Here is a 22097-nt window from a genome sequence, read left to right as displayed (position 1 = left end):
ATAGACATGTTAAGGTTTCAAATGCATTGTGCTCAGCTCAAAAAAGGTTTAACAGAAATAATTTTCTATATTCTGTAGCTTAAGAAAAACAGTTGAAGCTGCTTGTTTGTGCCATACATGTGGAAATATGATTTTGATCTCCATTATTTCTATATGTTAGTGTTATACAATAGGGTTAAGGTAGCCCAAGATAGTGCACTAATTAGTACCAGAAGACATTTAAAATTTACCATACAATAGATACAAGTAGCTTTTATGGAAGTCAACATTTTTCTTCTTGAAATGCCAAGTTAGGATATCCCTCATTTGTATATTTTAGAAACAATTACTGACAAAACCATCTTGCTTAAAGCCAATTCAAGCAAGACAAAATTATCAGCCTATCCTTTGCCATGGTATCAGGCATTGCCGCAAGTCAGTGGGTAACATACAACTACAGTCAACACAGTTAACTACAAAAATGACAAAAGCAAATGAACTGGTGGCTAGACTGATATCAAGATCACAAACATATTTTTATTTGAACAATAGCAAACTGTCAAATAATAGAATAACTGGTTTGTCACCAGAACTTTATTTAAGATGGTTATTCTACCCATTCTCTTCATTTTGTGTTTTACTTCTATTGCTATTTCTACCCTTGTTATATCAGGCACAAACAATTTACTTAATACAACCGAGTGAAATTCAGCATAGTGAGATAAAAGCAAAGAGCAAAAGCTCTTAAGTGTTTTGAAATGGAGCTGCTGCTTGTCATTTAAACATGCTACCCAATTTGATTAAATAGTCTGAAAAACATTGACAGTCATAAAAGAATGTGCAAGGTGATATTTTATTCTTTTAAGTGGGATTTTGTTTCATTATTAAATGAACCCACTTAATGCTGCTAGTATTTAATACAATACAAAAATCTTTCAACCTTCAAAATATTTAACATGTTGATGATTATGTAACTTGAAAATTGGTTTAAATCACTTAATGAGAACATACTCAAACCATAAGGAAAACAAAACTAATTAAATGTTTGTACAAGAGGATAGTTTTCCTTCCTATATCACATTTTTATTCTGACTACAGACTAATTATTTTTGTATCTAGAATTAAGCAGATTAAAAAAAATATCTGTACCAAAGAACTGCGCCAGCAACTACGCAATACAACACTCATTCCAACAGAAATCCTTCTCCAAAAATCAATAGTGGCAAAGAGAAATAACCAGGAGGATTCAGTACCAGCCACCCATTATATTGATTTTCTGAGTCCCAAATTGAAACCACACAATCAATTTAAGAATATTTTGCCAGCAGATTAAAAGTATTTTTGCAATGCACCATTCTTACCTCCCCAAGCACTGGCTGGTGGATTAGCAGCCACTGCTGATTGCACTGTAGATGTAAAATCTGGTTGTAGATCAAGAAGATCACTGGACAATTTAGATGCACTGAAGTAGAAAAGGAAACACCATTAATAACTATTTCAAACTATCAAAATACTTCTTCCATTCAAATTCAGGTACTTATTACAAATTGCAATAAACGTGTAGTCTTTCCTTAGAGCAGACACTGATATATCAAATGGTCTTATTGCATTTATTATTGAAACAAAAACACTTTTGAATAAAATCATTATCCTCAGAAACCATAATTGCAAAGACTTTGGGGACGTTCATCCTCTGTGCTAAGCCTCCGAGTTCTATCTGGATATATTATTCCCCAAGTGGTGTTTGTAATAGGAGTCCAAAAAAAGGTCAAAATGAGGTGTTTGGGAGGGGGGAGAGAGAGTAGTGGGTGAAAAGCAGTATAGAATTAAAAAGGTTGTTTATATCTAAAAATAGTTTATTTCATTAATTGGAACAGTTAAACCATATATTTAGGTACATAAAACTGGAGCAGTTGCACTTTCTATAAGTGTTCAAAAACAAACATACTGAGCCCTGGTTATACTGTTCTATCATTAGTTTGGATTCAGAAACTCAATGCAAAATCATTACATTTGCAAGCGGTACTCAACTCTGTGCTGTAGCAAAGTCATACGGACCCAGAAAGTTAACTCTGTTCCTCTCTCCACATATGCTGCCAGGCCTGCTGAGTTTTTCCAGCATTTTTTGTTTTTATTAAGTTGATTACAGTTGCTTGAGGGATTCTGTGTACAAAAGGTTAATGCTGCAGTAACCCTTGCAACTCGATTACGTAAATTGACTTAAGATTAGCTTGGAGAAGATAGCACAGCTAAATCCCAGCTATTCTTGCAAGGTGGAAGCGGTAAACACTAGATAGGAGATTGTAGGTATTTAAATATGGCTACGTACATAGTGACAGGTGTGGACATCAAATCTAAGATGTCACTGCATCTATATTTTCCTGTTCCCTTGTGAACTTTTCTTCCTCATTTAAATCACGCAGCACAATAGGAACCTTGAAAGATTTGTCTGCTGCAAGTTCATTTGCAACAGCAAGCAACAATACTCTAAGTGAAGTTTGGCAAAGAAGCAATACATAAATATAATAAAAATGGCACTCTCCAAGCAAAATGAAGTAACGCCAGGAGCAATATACAAGTAAAATAATGTTAATGACATTAATGCATTTAATATTAATATTTCTTCCACAATAGCACAGGTTTGGAATCAACATTTGGAACTGCAATCCTGCTTCAAGAATTGAACCTCAGCTGAACAAACCAAGGGATTAAAAGCAAGGTAAGCAGTGGGAATCCAACTCACGGGCAATGTGAATTTCAGAACGGACCCGAATTATAATCTTTGCTATACAATTAAGCTTGCATCCAGTACTGCAGCTTCTCTTAGTTAGGCATTTTTCTGTGTTGTGAGATGCAATGCAATGCAATGTGCTCATATAAGGCCTGAACACCAAAACACCAAATTCCCAACAAAAGCTTGGCTTCAGTTGTGCCTCACAATTTAGGGACTAATATACCTTCTGATAATAAGTAGCCGTTTTTTAAATTTGTGAGCCTCGTAGCTAGTGTCTTCTTCCATGCGGAATGCCATTTCAGCAACTCTTTAAGCAGGGCTAGCTAAGTAGGAACTAGGAGCCTGTTCTTATTTTTCTCCTCTGTTGCTTAAGGGTTTCGAACTGAATCACTTTTGCAAGTGACTGTAGATCAGCTAACCCAAACCAGGTTAAATTTGGGTGCTTCTGGTTCTGTCAATACCACAACAGAGACCAGATTAGTTAACAAAATGAAGAATAATGTGCCAATACTCAGATCTGGTGGCATCTGTGGAAAGAAAAAGTGTTAGTTTTTCAGATGGATGATCAGTTCAAATGAAAGGTCATTGACCTGAAATGTTAACACTTTCTCCACAGATGCTGCCTGACCTGTTGAGTATTTCTAGCATTTTCCATTTTTATTTCTGATTTTCATTATCTGCTTTTGTATCAGTTAAGTAACTATTTCTATGGTTTTTAAAAAACTCCAATTTTTCTAAAAAACATGTGACAAAAAATTATTTTATCTATGATGGGTTAGTTTATGAACTTTTGTTTTACAGATCATGGTAGATAAAGGGTTAAGGTTTAAAGTTTGCCTCAAGAGAATACAGGTTTTCAATACAACCCAGGCCCAGTCGATTGGCTGACATAAGAACTAAGGGGACATTTTTATGTAAATTGGAAATCTGTTTGCATAGAGTACTGTATTCAAAATACAGTTACTAAGTGTCAAATGAATTGCTCCGGGTGGGACGGGATATTCTAGGTAGAGGGTCGAGCCATTCAATTCAAACATAAGTTAGGAGGCATCTTTGAACTTTACTGTTAGTGGCAGCTATATTTGCATGGGCAGTTTTCAAGTCTTTGCTTTCGAGAATCAAGGGAACACTTGAATCAGTTAAGTGAAATGGAAGCGGGTGTGTCCCCTTCTAGCTCATTAGATGGATAGCTCTGTAGCCCAAAGCTGTGACATGGGTTTATATTCGACAGCTTTTACCTGGCTTCAGAATCATTTGAAGTCAAAATGAATCACAGACAGGCTAAAAATGCTGGTTAGTCAGCAGCTAACCACTACATAGGGGTAGTGTTTCAATGCTCAGTTCTCATGTTGATGCAGAAATAGTGACTTTGTGGTTTCCTATGCCAAGGAGACATAAGTGCACAATCAATGAAAATCTTGAATTTGCTCATGTTATTGTTTAAATGGTTACTATTCAATTCATTTGCCAACAGATTGTACCCAAAATGTTTCAATTTTTATTCCATCACACTCCTGACTTGTGCCTTGTAAAATGATGGACAGGATTTGGGGAGTTAGGAAGTGAGTTACCCACCACAGGATTCCTATACTCTGACCTGCTCTTGTAGACACAGTATTTATGTGGCTGGTCCAGTTCAGTTTCTGGTCAATGACAACCTCCAGGATGTTGATAATGGGGGATTCAGAGATGGCAATGCCATTGAATGTAATGGGGCAATGGTTAGATCCTCTCTTGTTGGAGATGGTCATTGCTTGGCACTTGTGTGGCGCGAATGTTACATGCCATTTGCCATCCCAAGCCCGGATACTGTCCAGGTCTTGCTGCATTTGGACATGGACTGCTTCAGTCCATAATAACTCAAAAAACCTTAAGCATAAAAACTCAAAAACATAACCCCAATAGCACAGGCAACTCTACATGCAAAAGCTTTAAATACTTTCTCCTAGGTACATTAAGTGTAATAGCTTTGCTTATAACATATTACTGTGAATTACCCTACACGGCTCTACATAGTGTGCAAGAAAAAAAATGGATGCACTCCAGTGATATAGCCAAAAGCTCTCCACATTGTAAGCTAGTTGTCCAAAAGACACTAGTGTATTGCGGTTGCTTTCAAACAGTTAAATAGATATAAAGTACTCTCCTAAATGTTGCCCAAAGTCCATCCTTAAAATATGGTGAATCCCACAACTTGGCCAATACTGTCTTTTTCAAGTACTTAATTTCCACCATTTCTTCTTAAATACTGGGATAAATTTAATTTTCATTCCAACTACAGCTTTGAATTAATCTGCAGCTAAAGATCATCTAAGATTATGCAGGAAAACATTGATTAAAAACTAGTTTCAAATAGGAATTGACATGTTATCAATGTATCTGAATAAGTTTACTTTGGAGAGTTGCAGCTTTACTAATTTGTATGCCACTTGCAAATATGATAATTACATATAGAAACATTTGTATCCCTATAGGTATGTTCCAAGCTGACAAATAATTTCACTAGTTTTAGCGAGATGCAAATAGAATAGAAAGACCAAGAGCCAAAAGATCCAGCAGCATTGCAACAAAACCTTCCAGATTAAGGATAGACTCACTTTGTTGGAACTACAGAGGGTGGGGGCGAAAAGAGATCGACTACTGCAGATGTATCGGCCACTTTGGCTGGACTAGAAGTGGGAGATGATCCTGTGTTTTCTGGAGAGCCCTGGAAGGAGAAAGATACATAGAAAAAACCTTTTAAGTATGTAGTGAAATCTGTTTATTGAACTCACTATTTGCACAACCACGAAGTCTGAATCTCCTCAAATTTTAACTAACTCAAAATATCTTTGTAAAGTAATTTTAATGAAAGGAAACCTTCTGAGCATTTGAGCTCCAGAACCAACTACTGTCAATTTCCCATCATCTCAGGAGGAAGATATGGTATTTGTTTTACATTCAATTATGTATTAGACTTCTCAAACAGAGATCACATTAAACCAAACTAGTCCAGTTCCTCTCTCAAATATAGTACAGTAATTTAATAAGCAAAACGTTACACTAAAACTCTGGATTGGTTCTATTACTGCAGATATATCTTCCTGCACAGCTTGTGAGACACTTAGTCAGATGTCAAAACCACAAGCTGAACTAATTTTATGTTCAGAGAGTTGATTGGCATAGAAAATGTTTGAAATACTCAAGTGTGCAAAATGAATTTGATTAAGCTTGCAGGTTCCCAATATTCAATTCCCACAGCTCTAGTAATTTAAACACAACAATAGTTTGAGCAATAAAATATCAAAATGATACAATAATTTCCATTATTTTCATCCATTGCTGAAATGGGCTATTAAAGGTTTGTCTTTTGACCCTCAAAGGAGTATTGGTGTTGATCTGCAATTGGACATATTTTAATTATTTATAAGTATAGAATTTGGATTTCCAGCATGAATAAAGTATTCTAAAATTAGCCAAAAAAATCCTATATTTATGAAAACAGCAAATGCTACTCAGCGTCACATCCAAAAAAGTACAAGCACTTTTGTAGAGAGAAGAACAAAGAAAATGTGACCACTCTAGATCACTTTAAAACATATCCTTGTAACTAACTATAGAACAACAATGCAGAATGCTGTTAATATTCAGTTCAATGAGTACTGAAACCAGCTCAAGTGAGTGTTGACACATGCCTGCAGTTTTGCACTGATTTGCCCAGTGGAACTCTGTTGTACAAGTTTCATAAAGTTGAATGAAAATAAATCTATTTACAGCAGCTTTACTAGCACCAAATTCAACCCCTGAAAACACTGCGCTCTAGATTTGAGGAATGGAGTGGTTCTATATTAGAATCACTATGTCAGCTCCTATATAAAATCCAAAACCGATGCATTTAATGATGTTGAGATTTGTTTGGTTTACATTCACTAACTTGTAAGAACTGCATGATTGACATCCAGGGCTCACCGGGAACCATTTAAAAAAAAATTGATTCATGGGATATGGGCGTCGCTGGCTAGGCCAGCATTTATTGTCCATTGATGCAGAGCTACATCTCATCAGTTTCTAATGTAGCATGCTCAACCATTATACCAAATTATATTGCTGGGATAGTTGAATACATGTATGATATCATGCTAAAACTGTACTGTGCTCTTGCCAAACAGCACTGAATACAGAGTTCATTTGGTCACCAAACATTATAGTCATTGAGGTGATATAGAGAAGATTTACAAGATTATTTTTTAGTGTCAAAGGGTTGCATTATGAGCAAATGGAGAAATAAAGGATTTAAAGTGAGTGACAAAGAGGATTTCTTAAAATTTAACTAATAATTTGAATCATTTATGCAAATGAACTGCTGAAAAATTATGTTTGCTACTGATAAATGCAAGCAACTGCAAATTTAGTGAAGTAACATGCAACAAGTAGAAAATAAAAATAATAGAATTAGCAAAGGTAGACTTAATGGGATGAGTGAGTAATAATGACATCAATATTGTGGCAAACCAACTCAAGTTAATAAAATGCTGAACATAAAGCCAGAAAATGGAATGTAAATCTGCTGAATGTATGCTGAGCCTGAATAAACTGCAGTGGTCAGATTATACATCGAGTACTGTAGGCAGCCTGGTTGCCATGCTTTGAAAGATATTTAACAACACTACAAAAACTGTACCAACAAAATATCATTTATATAATGTCTTTAATGTACAACACATAAACTAGATACTGAACAGTAGCGATAGAAAGATTTAGGCAAGGTGGCAAAGTCACACAGAGGGGTTTTGAGAAGGTTTTTGAAGGTGGGTCTGGCAGCAAGGGTTGAGGGGAAACAAATTCTAGCCTAAAATGGCTGAAAGTTCTGCTACAAAAGATATAGCAGTGGGACAAGAGATACACAGAAAGGCAATGTTGGCTGAGCGGAGAGTACCCCAACAAGCAAGATTGGAGAAAGATACAAGGACAAAACATGAGATTGGCAAATCGTATAGCTAGTCAACTATAGGACTTGAAACTAAAAGCAAGGTGGGGAGGGTTCTGGTGAAGGGAGATTTAGAAATTTAAAGAGAAAGGTCACAACAATCGATGCTGGACTACTAAAATCGCTACACCAGAGTGGGACAGGAAGGGACTGTGTTTAACCATAATAGTGCATCTGTAAATAAGATCCGTGCAAAAAAAATGCTTTTTATCTGAATGCACAAAGCATTCACAACAAGATAAATGAACAAGTGGCACAAAAAAAATGGTTTATATCTCATCATCATTGCAGACAGGCTTTTAAGGTGACCAAGGTTGGAAAATAAATATTCCAAGGTATACAACATTTAAAAAGACGGACAGAATGAAAAAGGAACAGGAATAGCCCTCATAGTAAAGGATGACATAAGGGCAATAGTGAAAAAGGATTTTGGTTTAGAAGATCAGGAAGTAGAATCAGCATGGGTGGAGATTAGGAATAACAAGGATCAAAAAACGATAGTAGGAGTAGTTTCTAGGCCCCCTAACAGTAGTTATACCATTGGATAGAGCATTAAGCAAGAAATAATTTGAGCTTGTAACAAAGGCAATATAATAATTGAGGAGACATTAATCTTCATATAGTTGGGCTAATCAAATAGGCAAAGGTCGACTGGAAGCTGAGTTTTTATAATGCTTTCATAAGTTTCCTGGAAGAATACATTGCGAAATCAACTAGGGATAAAGCTATTTTAGACCGAGTATTGTGCAATGAGGCAAGATTAATTAGAGAAAGTGTAGTAAAAAATCTCCTAGGGAAAAAGTGATTAAAATACAATTGAATTTCATATTAATTTTGAAAGCAACATATTCCAGTCCCAAACAAGAAGCTTAAACAAATCCATTACATGGATATAAAGGGAGAGCTGACTAAGATTGATTAGGTAAGTAGTCTAAAAGGTATGGTGGTTAATAAACAGCAGGAAACATTTAAAGAAATAACTCAAAATGTTCAACAAAAAATACATTCCATTAAAGAACAAAAATTCAGCAAGGTCCATCCATGACTGACAAGGGAAGTTAAGAATAGTATTAGATTAAAAGAAGAGGCTGCAAAAAATAGTAGTAAGCCTGAGGATTGAAAGTATTTTAGAAACCAGCAAAGGGCCAAAAAAAGTTAATAAAAAAACAAAAGAAAAAAATAGAATGAGAGTAAACTAGCCAGGAATTTAAAAAGATTGCAAGAAATTTTACAAGTACACACATAGGAGGAGAAGTGTAAACAAAATAACGGTTGGTCCCTTAGTGGCAAAGAGAGAAGAAATTATCATGGGGAATGAGGAAATGGCAGAGACATTGAGGGGAATAAAAGAGGTTGCTGCAGAGACAGTGGATGCACTGGTTATGATTTTCAAAAATTCGTTTGACTTGGAAGGGTCCCAAAGTTAACAAATATAATACTGCTATTCGAGAGAGAAAACATGGAACTATATAGTGGACTTGAAATTTTAACTGTTTCTCTCTCCACAGGTGCTGCCCGAACTGCTGAGCTTTCCCTGCACTTTGTTTTTATTTCAGATCTTTAGCAGTATTTTGCTTTTACTTTTACTTCAGTTGATGGTAGCATACTTGGATTTCCAATTACGGTCCCACACAAAAAGGTTAATGCACAAGATAAGGGCTCATGGAGTTGGGGGAACATATTAGCATGGATAGAGGATTGGTTAACAGACAAGAAACTGAACATCAGGTAACAATAGTTATTGATATATGACCACATGATCTATGAAATTGATAGTATTAGGAACAGTTCATATGCAACACGTCTGATCATTTTTGGGGGCAATGAATAGAGGGGAAAATTATTTCTTATAATTAACTATCTGATGGAAAATGTTGTTTTTTATCCTTAACAGAAATACATCAACAAAGTTTTTAAAAATACATAATTTAGGTAATCAAATTTTATCCAACATTAATTGTGCATTGGCATTGTACAATAAATGACTATCATTTCAAAGTTCTCTCTTGTGAAAAATAAAGTGAACATCCTATTTTGTACAAAACAAAAACAGAATTACCTGGAAAAACTCAGCAGGTCTGGCAGCATCGGTGGAGAAGAAATCAGTTAACGTTTCGAGTCTTCACGACCCTTCGGCAGAACTGAAGCATAGTTAGGAGAAAGGTGAAATATAAGCTGGTTTAAGGTGGGGGGGCGGGGGGAGAGAGAAGTTGAGGGTGTGGTGATTGTGGAGATAAGCAAGCAGTGATAGCTTCAGTTCTGCCGAAGGGTTGTGAAGACTCGAAACGTTAACTGATTTCTTCTCTACCAATGCTGCCAGACCTGCTGAGTTTTTCCAGGTAATTCTGTTTTTGTTTTGGATTTCCAGCATCCGCAGTAGCTTTTAGCTTTCTGTTTTTATCCTATTTTGTACCTTCTATAAAATGCAATTCAATAATTATTACCATATTCCCCTGCATTGGTGCTCCAGTAGTCCTAAAAGAAAATGAGAGGTGGGAGAAAGTGAATTTTTAAAAAAATGTTTTCATCTGCCATATACCACAGGGATCAATTATTACTGGTATGTACAGGTAGTATTTTTGACATTGCAAGCAAAAGGTGTTTAAAGACGGCATATCATTCTTTAATCAAATATATTTGTAAAACAGGACTGCATAGTGATGCTGCTTGCTGGGGCATCAAAATGCAGCATGACAAAGTTTTGATTCTGCTGCACTGTTTCTCATCGCTGTATGACTCCTTAGGGAATGGAGAAAGAGAAAAATAGTCCTTCCTGGGATGATCACAAGATACATTTTGTTGAAAGCCCACTTATTTTCATTCTCCCAGACTACCAATTCTTGGAGTATTGCTGAAAATAACAGAGACATGCTGTCAAAGCCTGTCTTGTACTCATTAGGATAGATTCCTAAGAATACCAATTGTAAAGGGAACAACAATTTATACTGAATGAAAAGAGAGTGCCAATTGGTTGGCACTGGATCATTTCTTGCTGTGTATCAAGCAAACTCAAGAATGAGCCCAAGGCCAACACTTTCAGTCCTGAAAAGTGCCCAGTCTACTTCAGATTACCCTGGAAGGGGTAAGGTGTCTCAAAAATTTGAAGCTAGCCATTTCACACTGCTACTGTGCAGTACCAACATGAGTGGTACTTTCCATTAACAGGGTGCTGTCGTCAAGCCAAAAAGACATTCTGCCTATCACACAAACGAGTAATATGGTATATGAATTTCAGTGCCAGTATGTAAGCAGTACGTCCCAACGACTAGTGGATCATATCAAACAGCACGTCTCTTCAATTGTTTCCAACAGGCAAAGTACTGACCGCACCCAACCAGCCCATGCTTGCAAAACTCAAATCATAGTGTCCTACACTAGATGTGATTCTGCAATTGGACAGTGCTTGCTAAACAATTCTGATTGTGCTAAGAATTACACTGACGGCCAATTTAACATTATCAGTCGGGCTCGCAGTGTGGCTCACTTACACGTACTAGAAGCTACACGTATTCAGACACAGGGCCCTATCCTTTGCAGACAGAAGGATTATGTCCATGCATTGCACCCTTTTCAACTAACCAAAAGCTTGGGGGGGGGGGTTGTGGGGGCAGCCATTCCCTGGTTCATTCCCCATGTCAATGCTTTGACCAGAATCAACTTACCTGATCTGAATTCAAACAAAAGCTTGGCAGTTAACTGTTCCCTGATGCATTCTCCATGGCAACACCTCTACCAAAGCCCACTTGCCAACTAATCAGCACTCTTCTCATGCAGTATAAATTGTCATTTCTTTTACAATTGGTATTCTTGCAAATCTGTCCTGAAAAGCGCAAGACGAAAAGCTTTGACAGCATGTCTTTTCTTTTGGCAATACTCAAGTTCTGTACTACCAAACGACTATTTACTACCAATTTTATTGTTTGTCCATTAAATATTTTAATTTATTCACTCCAATTTATGTATGTTTGTCTGTGTCAAACACAGAACTGTATGTTGACATTTTGATATCGATAATCTAGCAGAAGTGCAAAAGTAATATTTTTGTACTGGATTTAGCTCTTCTCCCTAACTCCCGCCCTTTCCCACTCCTCACATTCAATCTGCCTGGATGGAGGCCTTCTAGGTTAATGCCAATCCTCTACATGACCAGTTACTACAGTAGAGGTTTCAAATTTGTTTCAACTTTCTATCCACAACATTAAAAACATTAACTCAATTCCTTTCTGCCACGATCATAGATTAGAACACTGGGTATTCAATTACGTCCTGTCACATTACCAGACAAGCTTAAAACAATCAGATGCTTAGAAAAAGAATAAGAATTTGTATTCAGACACCAGCTTAGTGAGTTCAACCTTCCACCAGAGATGCACAAAAGAAAATAAATGTTAACAAAGAAGAAATACTGTATGGACTAGAGGTTCAGCAGGACAGAAGAGATGTACCTGCAATAAAAAATAACAAACTCTTTAAGATGTTTAAGAATGGAGAGATAGTGAATTAATGTTGACATGTTCCCATACAACTATTTGATGCATCGTAAAATACTCATTTTACCACTCTTACATGTTACAGTGCTTACAACTCACTTTCCAGTTCAACAACTCTGAGCCAGAGAGATCTGTGGAGCAGATATCAACTGCGTGGGTGTTCATTCAGCAATCTCACTGGTGACAAACTCCCATGTACTGCAGTCCAGCCTGCTCAGCCATATCTTAGTCCATATTTATGTATAAATAAAAACTTGATAGGTTTTTAAATTTTAAGGCTATTAACTGTTTAGCGAACACCAATACACAAATTCAAACCACTAAAAGACAGTAGACATGAAAAACACATCAATAAATTCAATACTCAGCCTGCCTATGCTGCCAATTAAAGTTTTTCCATTTGTCTGCCCTTCGGTTGCTCCTGATAGGACCTGTTGCTGTTAGCTCTCACGTGCCATTTAAATCTGCTGCTCTACCCACTGCCTCAAGCTTATACAAGTTTTAAAGGAACCTCTTTCCCCTCTGCACCAAAATCCAAACTTTCCACTTTGAACAGTGCACTCAGTACATGTTGTGATCTATGGTTATGCCTGATCTGCAGTATTCAAGTCAAATTCGAATTTAATTTCAATGATGCACAATATTCTTCCTGTGTGTTTTGACAGCTATTTATTATATATAACTTATGACCAAACATATTACTCCAACTCCAAAGAATGGGAAATTGTGGACAATTAGCGCAATTTATTGACAATTCTGAATGGCTGATTGTTTTTGATTTCAACACTTGGGTTGATCATATTGTAAATTTGAAAGTGTGCCCATTGTTTGAGTCTACAGAAAATATTAAAAGTAATTTCTTAGTTGGTTCTAATATGCTTTGTATTTTCAATGATTTTTCCCAGCTGTATCCAAACATTGAGATTTTCAATTCTCTTGAGGGAGAATGAAATATGCAGCTGAGCAGTACAATGTTTTTCAACAGTTTAGCGCTATCAGCTTAACCTGCCTCTCAGGCAAAAGCTGCTTAAAACTGCGAGTGAACAGTTCAAACTATTCAAAATCCTGACAGTCACTGATGGAATAGGTACATGGTCCTTTGCTAGCTGTGTTCTTGTTTCCTATTCTCACCAATGGCACTGAACCAGTTATTGTAGCAATAGCAAAGGCTGCTCCATTGGTAAATTAACCCCAGCTCAGCAAGCAAGCAAAGCTAGTTAACAAGCAAAAAGACTTAAGTTTTTAAAAAGTAACTTCACTCCACCCTTTCTGGGGGGAAAACTGGGAGTAAGAGATTTAATGATCGCCACAATCTGTAACATTAGAAGCAGATATCCTTCCACGGTCTTAATGTAAATACGTTATTTGTTAAAAACTTACCCTTCACTAAGTTCCCAAGGCAGCAGGAAAAATGAAAGTTTTAAAATTCACTTTAAAAAAAGTAATCTTTCAAATTTAAAAGAGTAAATAATTGACTTCTAGTGGCATTTAAACAACTTTTGAAAATTTCCTTGTATATTTAGTACAACGGTACCAGTTTTGTACAACCTGTACAAGTGTGCAAATTGATTTTTAAAAAAGCACACGTTCTTAACATTCATACATAGATTAAAAACATTTGAAGATATCAATAGAATAATTTAAGTTTCAGCTCAGACATTGGTTAGTAATATAAACATTACGTAAATTCAAATATATTTTAATTTTGTGATTCTAAGTAATACAAAAAGTGTTAGTAACATTTGGGCAAGTCAAGAAAACATATGATTATATTGGATATGTGGAACTGCAAAAAGGCCATTCTCTCCAATCAGTCCATACTGACGTTTATGCTCAAATTGAGCCTCCTCCCATCTTTCCACATCTGAGTTTATCATAATCCTCTATTCCCTTTCACCTCACATGCTTGTCTAATTGCCCCTTAAATACATCTATACCACTCGCTTCAACCACTACCTGTGGTTGTGAGTTCCATATTCTCACCAATCTCTAGGTAAAGAAGTTTCTTCTGAATTCCCTATTGGTTTTCTTGCTAACTATCTTGTATTGATGGTCTCTAGTTACGCTCTTGCCCATAAGTGGAAACATTCTCACTGTATCCGCTCTAGCAAGAACTTTCATAATTTTAAGATTCATAATTTATTAGATCACCCCTCAGCCTTCTTATAAAAGAGAAAAACAGGCCCAATCCTGCCAATCCTTTCCTGGTATGTATACCCATGCATTTCTATTACTGTCCTTGTAAATGCTCCCTGCACCTTCTCGAGTGCCTCAATCATTTTTGTCATGAAAATATAATAATTTTCATAATATTATTGTGATTTATTGTAAAGGTAGGTTAATAGTGGGGTCTGGGTTAGTTTCTCTGTGTGAGGTTGCGTGTGTGTGTGTGGGGCGGAGGGGGGGTTTAACTGAATTGCAGACAGCTAGCCTGGGGCTTTTGAGTTATCAAAAGAGAAGCTAGGTTTGAAATGCTAAATACGTAATGCTGTAGTTTTAGAATGTGAGGTGTGAAGGACATTTACATTTTTAGATAAACCAGAGTAGTGAATTTCAAAGAGATGGTAAGATGCTACACCTAGCCAACAGAGGCTAAGCCAAGCAGTGTGTTTATTTTTTCACAAAGGTTACTGATGTGAGTACTATGGAAGATTTACATTATATAAAAAATAAAGTTGCAAAGGCATATTGGGACAATGGGATTTATATTAAAAAGGGAGAAGCCTGTATAAAGGAGATGAGGTTATGTGTAAGGAAAAGGCATTCTAAAGTCTAACAAGTCAGAGTCATACAGCACAGAAACAGGCCCTTCGACCCATCATGTCCATGCCGGCCATCAAGCACCTATCTATTCTAATCCTATTTTCCAGCACTTGGACCATAGCCCTATATACTATGATGTTTCAAGTGCTCATCTAAATATTTCTTAAATGTTGAGGGTTCCTGTCTCTACCACTCCCTCAGGCAGTGTGTTCCAGATTCCAACCACCCTCTGGGCAAAAATATTTTTCTTCAAATCCCCTCTAAACCACCTGCCCCTTACCTTAAATCTTTGCCCCCTGGTTGTTGACACCTCCGCTAAGGGGAAAAGTTTCTTCCTATCAATGGCCCTCAATTTTGTATACCTCTATCAGATCCCCCCTCAGCCTTTTCTGCTCTAAAGAAAACAACCCCAGCCTATCCAGTCTCTCTTCATAGCTGAAACGCTCCAGCACAGGCAACATCCTGGTGAATTCCCTCTGCACCCTCTCCAGTACTATCACATCCTTCCAAAGTGTGCCAACCAGAACACAGTACTCCAGTGTGGCCTAACTAGCGTTTTATAAAGCTCCAACATAACCTCTCTGCTCTTATACCCTGTGCCTCAGCTAATAAAGGCAAGTATCCCATGTGCCACGTGAAAAGCCTCCAGCTTCTATGCATCAAGCTGCTGTCTACAGGAACCAAAGCTAAGAAAACACATTGTGAATATTCCTGTCCAGTGTATTGTGGACTTTGCCTGGGTCTGTTGAAGTCTATCGTGTTTTACTGTTGCCTTAACGGAGGTGTAACTGGGAGCTAGATTAATTAGGAGATTTAGGAGTTATTATAGTAGCAATTTGTAGACCTATATATGTGCTTAAAACCCTTTTTTTCTTATATTAATAAGTGTTTAATTTAGTTTTGTAAAAAACCTCTAAGTCTTGCTCATTACTACTGAATTCAAGGCACACATCTCGAAATAAAGTACAAACTGCAAGCAGTTGCGACAGCTGTTTCAAGTTTCCCTCTGGGTTTTGAGCAGCTCAGCATTTACCATCCGCTGTGCCATAATGTATTCGTAACATGGCAACCAGAATTGCATGCAATATCCTAAGTGTGGTCTAACCAAGGTTCAATGCAGGTTTGGCCTAATTTCCCTACTTTTCAACTCTATCTTTCTAGAAATAAAGCCTAGTGCTATGATGTTAGATGTTATAGCAAGGCACTTAGAAAAAATCAAGACATTCAGGCAGAGTAAACATGATTTTGTAAAAGGAAATCAAGTTTAACCAATTTATTGAAGTTCTTTGAAGGAGTCACATGTGTTGTGGGTAAAGTGGACATATTGTACTTAAATTTCCAGAAGGTATTTGATAAAGTGCCACATCAAAGTTTATTACAGAAAATAAGAGCTCATGGTGTAGGGGGATAACATATTGGCATGGATAGAAGATTGGCTAGCTAATAGGAAGCAGAGTTGGCATAAATGGGTCTTTTTCTGGTTGGCAGGATGTGACAAGTGGCGTGCACAAGGATCAGTGCTGAGGCCTCAGCTATTTACAATTTATATAAATTACTTAGATGAAGGGACTGAAGGGATAGTGACTAAATTTGCTGACGACACAAAGATGGGTAAGAAAGTAAATTGTGAAGAGGATGTAAGCAGGCTACAAAGTGACATATATAGGTTAAGTGAGTGGGCAAAGATCTGGCAAATGGAGTATAATGTGGGCAAATGTGAAATCGTTCATTTTGGCTGGAAGAGTAGAAAGGAAGATTATTTAAATGGTGAGAGATTGCAGAGCTCAGATTCAGAGGGGTCTGGGTGTCCTACTGCGTGAATCACAAAAGGTTAGTAAGCAGGTACAGTAGGTAATTAGGAAAGCTAATAGAAAGTTATAATTTATTTGAGAGGAATTGATTACAAAAGTAAGGAGGTTATGTTTCAGTTATACAGGGCACTGGTGACACCACATCAGCAGTACTGTGTACAGTGCTGGTCTCCATATTTAAAGAAAGATGTAAATGCATTAGCAGTTCAGAGAAGGTTTACTAGGCTAATACAAGGAATGGGTGGGTTGTCTTATGAGGAAAGGCTGGACAGGTTAGGCTTGTATCCACTGGAATTTTGATGAGCAAGAGGTGACTTAATTGAAACCTTTTAAGATTCTGTGGGGTCTTGACAGGGTGGATGTGAAGAGGACGTTTCCTCTTGTAGGAGAAACTAGAACTAGTCACTGTTTAAAAATAAGGGGTCGCTCATTTAAGACAGAGATGAGGAGAAACTTTTTCTGAGGGTTGAGAGTCTTTGGAATACTCTTCCCCAAAAGGCAGTGGAAGCAGAGTCTTTGAACATTTTTAAGGCAGAGCTACATAGATTCTTGATTAACAAGGGGGTGAAAGGTTATCGAGGGTTGGCAGGAATGTGGGGTTGAGGTTAAATTCAGATCAGCCATGATCTTATTGGATGGCGGAGCAGGCTCGAGGAGCCTACCCCTGGTCCTAATTCATATGTTCGTACGTATGTTGGTTTGCCTTTTTATGGTCTTGCTAATCTGCAATGCAACTTTCAGCGACTGGTGTGTTTGTACTCAGATCCCTTTGTTCCTCTATCCTATCTACACTCGCACCTTCCAAGTAATAAGAGACTTTCATATTCTTCCCACCAAAATGCACTGCCTCACATTTGTGTGTGTTGAACTTCATTTGCCAATTATTTTCCCATTTTGTAAGTTTATTAATGTCTTTCTGTAATTTGTTGCAGCCCTCCTCAGTGTTAACTGTCCTCCCCAACCATCATTGCTCCAAAAATTTTATGCCATCTGCAAATTTATATAAGCTTTTGATTCCAAAGTCCAAATTGTTAATGTAAATTATGAACAGCAGAGGTTCCAGCACTGATTTTTCTGGAACACCACTTCCACCTACTGTTACTCTGAATAACTACCACTCCCAGCTTTCTGTCTTGAAGCCAGCTAGCAATCCATTCTGCCATTTGTGCACTGACTCTACATTTTCTAACCCTTTTCGTTTGTCTATTATGGGGCACTGTATCAAAGGTCCTTTAAAATTCAGATAATTTACATCTACTGTATTACCATTGTCTACTTGCTCTGTTACCTCCTCAAAAAATTCAATAAAGGTTAGTCAAGCAAAATTTTCCCTTTTGAAATCCATGGTTGAAATTCATTGTTAAGTTTTCTTTTCTAGATATTTTCCATTCCTTCCATTACTAAGTGTGCCGTTATTTTTCTCAGGCTCAGACGTTTACAGCACAGGAGGCCATTTGGCCCATCTTGTCCACGCTGGTCAACAAAGATCTGACTACACTAATCCCATGTTCCAGCACTTGGCCCATAGCCCTGGGGGCTATGGCAATGCAAGTGAATATCTAAATACTTCTTAGATGTTACAAGAATTTCTGACTCAAATAGGCTTTCAGGCAGTGAGTTCTAGACTCCCACCACCCTCAGGGTGAAAAAAATTTCTCAACTCTACTCTTAGCCTTCTACCTCTTACCTTAAATCTATGCCCCTGGTTATTGACCCCTCTACTAATGGAAAAAGTGCCTTCCTGTCCACCCTATCTATGCCCCTCAATTTTATACACCTCTATCTGGTCCCCTCTCAACCTCTGCTGCTCCAAGAAAAACAACCCCAGCCCATCCAATCTTTCCTCATAGCTCAGACCCTCCAGCCCAGGCAGCGTCCTGGTGAATCTCCTCTGCACCCTCTCCAGTGCAATCACATCCTTCCTATAAGGTGGTGACCAGGACTGCACGCAGTACTGCAGTTGTGGCCTAACCAGTGTTTTATACAGTTCCAGCATAACCTCCCTGCTCTTGCATTCTACGCCACAGTTAATAAAGGCAAGTATCCCATATGCCTTCTTAACCACCTTATCTACCTGCCCTGGTACCTTCAGGGATCTGTGGATATGCACATCAAGGTCCCTCTGATCTTCAGTACTTTCCAGGGTCCTACCATTCACAGTGTAACCCTTTACCTTGTTATCCCTCCCCAAGTGCATTAGCTCACAGTTTTCTGGGTTGAATTCCATTTAACACTGCTCTGTCCACCTGACCAGTCCATTGATATCCTCCTGCAGTTAACAGCTATCCTCCTCACTATTTACCACCCTACCAATTTTTGTGTCATCTGCAAACTTCTTGATCATACCTCCTAAATTTAAGTACAAATCATTTACATACACCACAAACAGCAAGGGCCTCAGCACCGAACCCTGTGGAACCCCACTGGAAACAGACTTCCCGTCACAGAAACATCCTTTTACCATTGCCCTCTGCTTCCTGCCTCTCAGCCAATTTTGGATCCAACATGCCATTTTGCCTTGGATCCCATGGGCTCTTACTTTCTTGACCAGTCTGCCATGAGGGACCTTATCAAAAGCCTTGCTAAAGTCCATGTAGACCACATCAAACGCATTACTCTCATCAACACTCCTGGTTACCTCTTCAAAAAATTCGATCAAATTTGTCAAACACTTCTTTCCCTTAACAAATCCATGCTGATTAATCCATGTCTCTCCAAGTGCAGATATATTCTGTCCTTTAGAACTTTTTCGAGTAACATCCCGCCACAGAGGTTAGACTGGCCTGTAATTTCCTGGTCTATCCCTCCTTCCTTGTTTAATAATGGGACAATGTTAGCAATCCTCCAGTCCACTGGCACCGTACCTGTGGCCAGAGAGGATTTGAAAATTACAGCCAGGATTCCTGATATCTCTTCCCTTGCCTCCCTCAACAGCCTGGGATACATCTCATCTGGGCCTGAGGATTTATCCACTTAAGGCCGCTAAGCCTGTTAGTACCTCCTCTCTCTTTGTGAACTTGCTCTAATATTTCACAGTCCTCTACCCAGATGTCTATACCTGCGTCGTCCATTTCAATAGTGAAGACTGACGTATTCATGGAGGACTGTATCCATGCCTCCCGGGTCCACAGATTACCTCTATGGTCCCTAATTGGCCCTACTCTTTCCCTAGTTATTCTCTTGCTCTTTATATATTAAAAAAAAAACTTTGGGTTTTCCTTTATTCTACCCACCAATGCTGTCTCATGTGCTTTCTTAGCTTTCCTAATTTCCTTTTTAAGTACCCCCCTGCACTTTTTAAATACTCCTCTAGGGCTTCTGCTGTATTAAGCCCTCTGTATTTGCCATAAGCTTCTCCTTTTTCACTTAATCCTAACCTTTATATCCCTTGACATCCAGGGTTCTCTGGACTTGTTTCTGTAAAGATAAAGGGCAGGGCCATATTTGCTCTGTACTCTCGCTATTTCCTCCTTGAGTGCCTCCCCCTGCTCTGATACAGTTTTATCGGCAAGTAGCTGCTTCCAGTCCACTTGAGCCAAATTGTATCTCATCTTAGTAAAATTAGTCTTTCCCCAGTTTAGAACTTTTATTCCCGGCCCAACCTATCCTTTTCCATAACTATCCTAAATCTAACTGAGTTATGGTCACTATCTCCAATATGTGTTCCACCTGGGCTCATTTGCAAATATTAGGACCAGAACTGCCCCCCCATTGTTTAGCCAGTATGTAGAAAGCCCAACAAGTTCTCCTGAATGTAACTTACGAATTTTGCTCCCTCCTTACCTTGCACACTAAAACTAGCCCAGTTAATATTTGGGTAGTTAACTACCCTCTTATTACTGCCTTATTATTCTTACACTTCTGAAATTTGATTACATATTCGATCCTCAATCTCTCCTTGACTGTTTGGGAGCCTACAGTACACACTCAACAGCGTGTTTGCCCCTTTTGTGTTTTTTACTTCTACCCATATGGCCTCATTTGATGATCCTTCCAAGATATCATTCCTCCTCACTGCTATAATTGATTCCTTGACCAATATTGCGACCCCCACCACCCCCCATCTTGTCTGAATATCCTACAACCAGGAATGCTGAGCTGCCAATCCTGCCCTTCTTTTAGCCAAGTCTCAGTTATAGCTCTGATATACTCCCACACACCTCTCTGTGCCCTCAGCTCATCTGTCTTATTCCTCAGGCTCCTTGCATTAAAATATATTCCATTTAGCCTTGCTAAACTCACTTCTTTCTTATCTATTCGATGTTTCCTCTGCCTTCCAGATTCACTTACTAGTGTCTAAACTTCTAATTGCACCTTAGCTTCTCTCCCCTCTGAACTACTTTTCAGGATCCCACCCCCCTGCCAATTTAGTTTAAACCGCCCCAACAGCATCAGCAAACCTCCCAGTGAAGATGTTGGTCCCGTTCCTGTTCAGATGTAGCCCATCCAAATTGTACAGGTCCCAATGTCCCAGGAATCTAAAGCCTTCCCTGCTGCACCATCTCTCCAGCCACGCATTCATTTGCTCTATCCATCTGTTCCTATATTCACTACTATGTGGCACCGGGAGTAATGCAGAGATTACTACCTTTGAAGCCCTGTTTTTCAATTTCCTACCGAACTCCCTAAAGTCTGCCTGCAGGACCTCATTTCTCTTTCTTCCTTCATCACTGGTCCCAACATGGATCACAATCTCTGGCTGTTCACCCTCCCCCTTCAGAATGCCCTGTATCCGTTCCGTGACATCCTTGACCCTGGCGCACGGGGGGCAACATACCAACCTGGAGTCACGTCTACAGCCTCAGAAGTGCCTGTCTACTCCCCTCACTAACAAATCCCCTACCACTATTGCCCTTCCACACTTCTTCCTCCCCCCCAGCTGGGCAACCAAAGCGCCATGACCTTGGCTCTGGTTGGCCTCCACAGAGGAACCGTCACTCTCACCGTTTTCCTTGGCCGAAAAACTGTTTGTGAGCGAGTTGCACTTGGGGTATTCCCTCACTAGGTGCCTGGTCCCTTTCTTCTGTCTGGCAGTCACCCATTCCCTCTCTGCTTGCACTTCCTGAAACGTGCTATCCACAAACCTCTCAGCCTCGTGAATGCACCGTAGTGCCCCCAGCTGCTGCTCAAACTCCAAAACCCGGAGCTCGAGTTGCTCCAGTCGGAGGCATCTCCTGCACACATGGTCATCCAGACCATAAGGCATAGGACCAGAAATTTGGCCATTCGGCCCATCGAGTCTGCTCCGCCATTCAATCATGGCTGATAAGTTTCTCAACCCCATTCACCCGCCTTCTCCCCGTAACCTTTGATCCCCATACCAATCAAGAACCTATCTATCTCGGTCTTAAATA

The 22097-nt window shown here is 38.7% G+C and overlaps 1 protein-coding gene across 5 annotated transcripts in view; it reads right to left on the bottom strand.

The window, feature by feature from the left end:
• The window catches only part of snap91a (synaptosome associated protein 91a), a 204727-nt gene that overhangs the window by 42800 nt on the left and 139830 nt on the right, over nucleotides 1-22097 (bottom strand). For all 5 annotated transcript variants that reach the window (XM_078542297.1, XM_078542298.1, XM_078542299.1 and 2 more), the window contains 3 exons: nucleotides 10124-10154; nucleotides 5311-5420; nucleotides 1341-1441 (listed from right to left, as the gene is read on the bottom strand). In XM_078542297.1, coding sequence (XP_078398423.1) covers nucleotides 1341-1441; nucleotides 5311-5420; nucleotides 10124-10154 — 242 coding nt within the window. The remainder of the gene's footprint in view (nucleotides 1-1340; nucleotides 1442-5310; nucleotides 5421-10123; nucleotides 10155-22097) is intronic.

The sequence above is a fragment of the Cetorhinus maximus genome, chromosome 5 (genome assembly GCF_964194155.1).
Source record: "Cetorhinus maximus chromosome 5, sCetMax3.hap1.1, whole genome shotgun sequence".
Lineage (NCBI taxonomy): Eukaryota > Metazoa > Chordata > Chondrichthyes > Lamniformes > Cetorhinidae > Cetorhinus > Cetorhinus maximus.
Note: the sequence above shows the minus strand (reverse complement) of the source record. Positions and strands in the feature narration are given on the sequence as shown.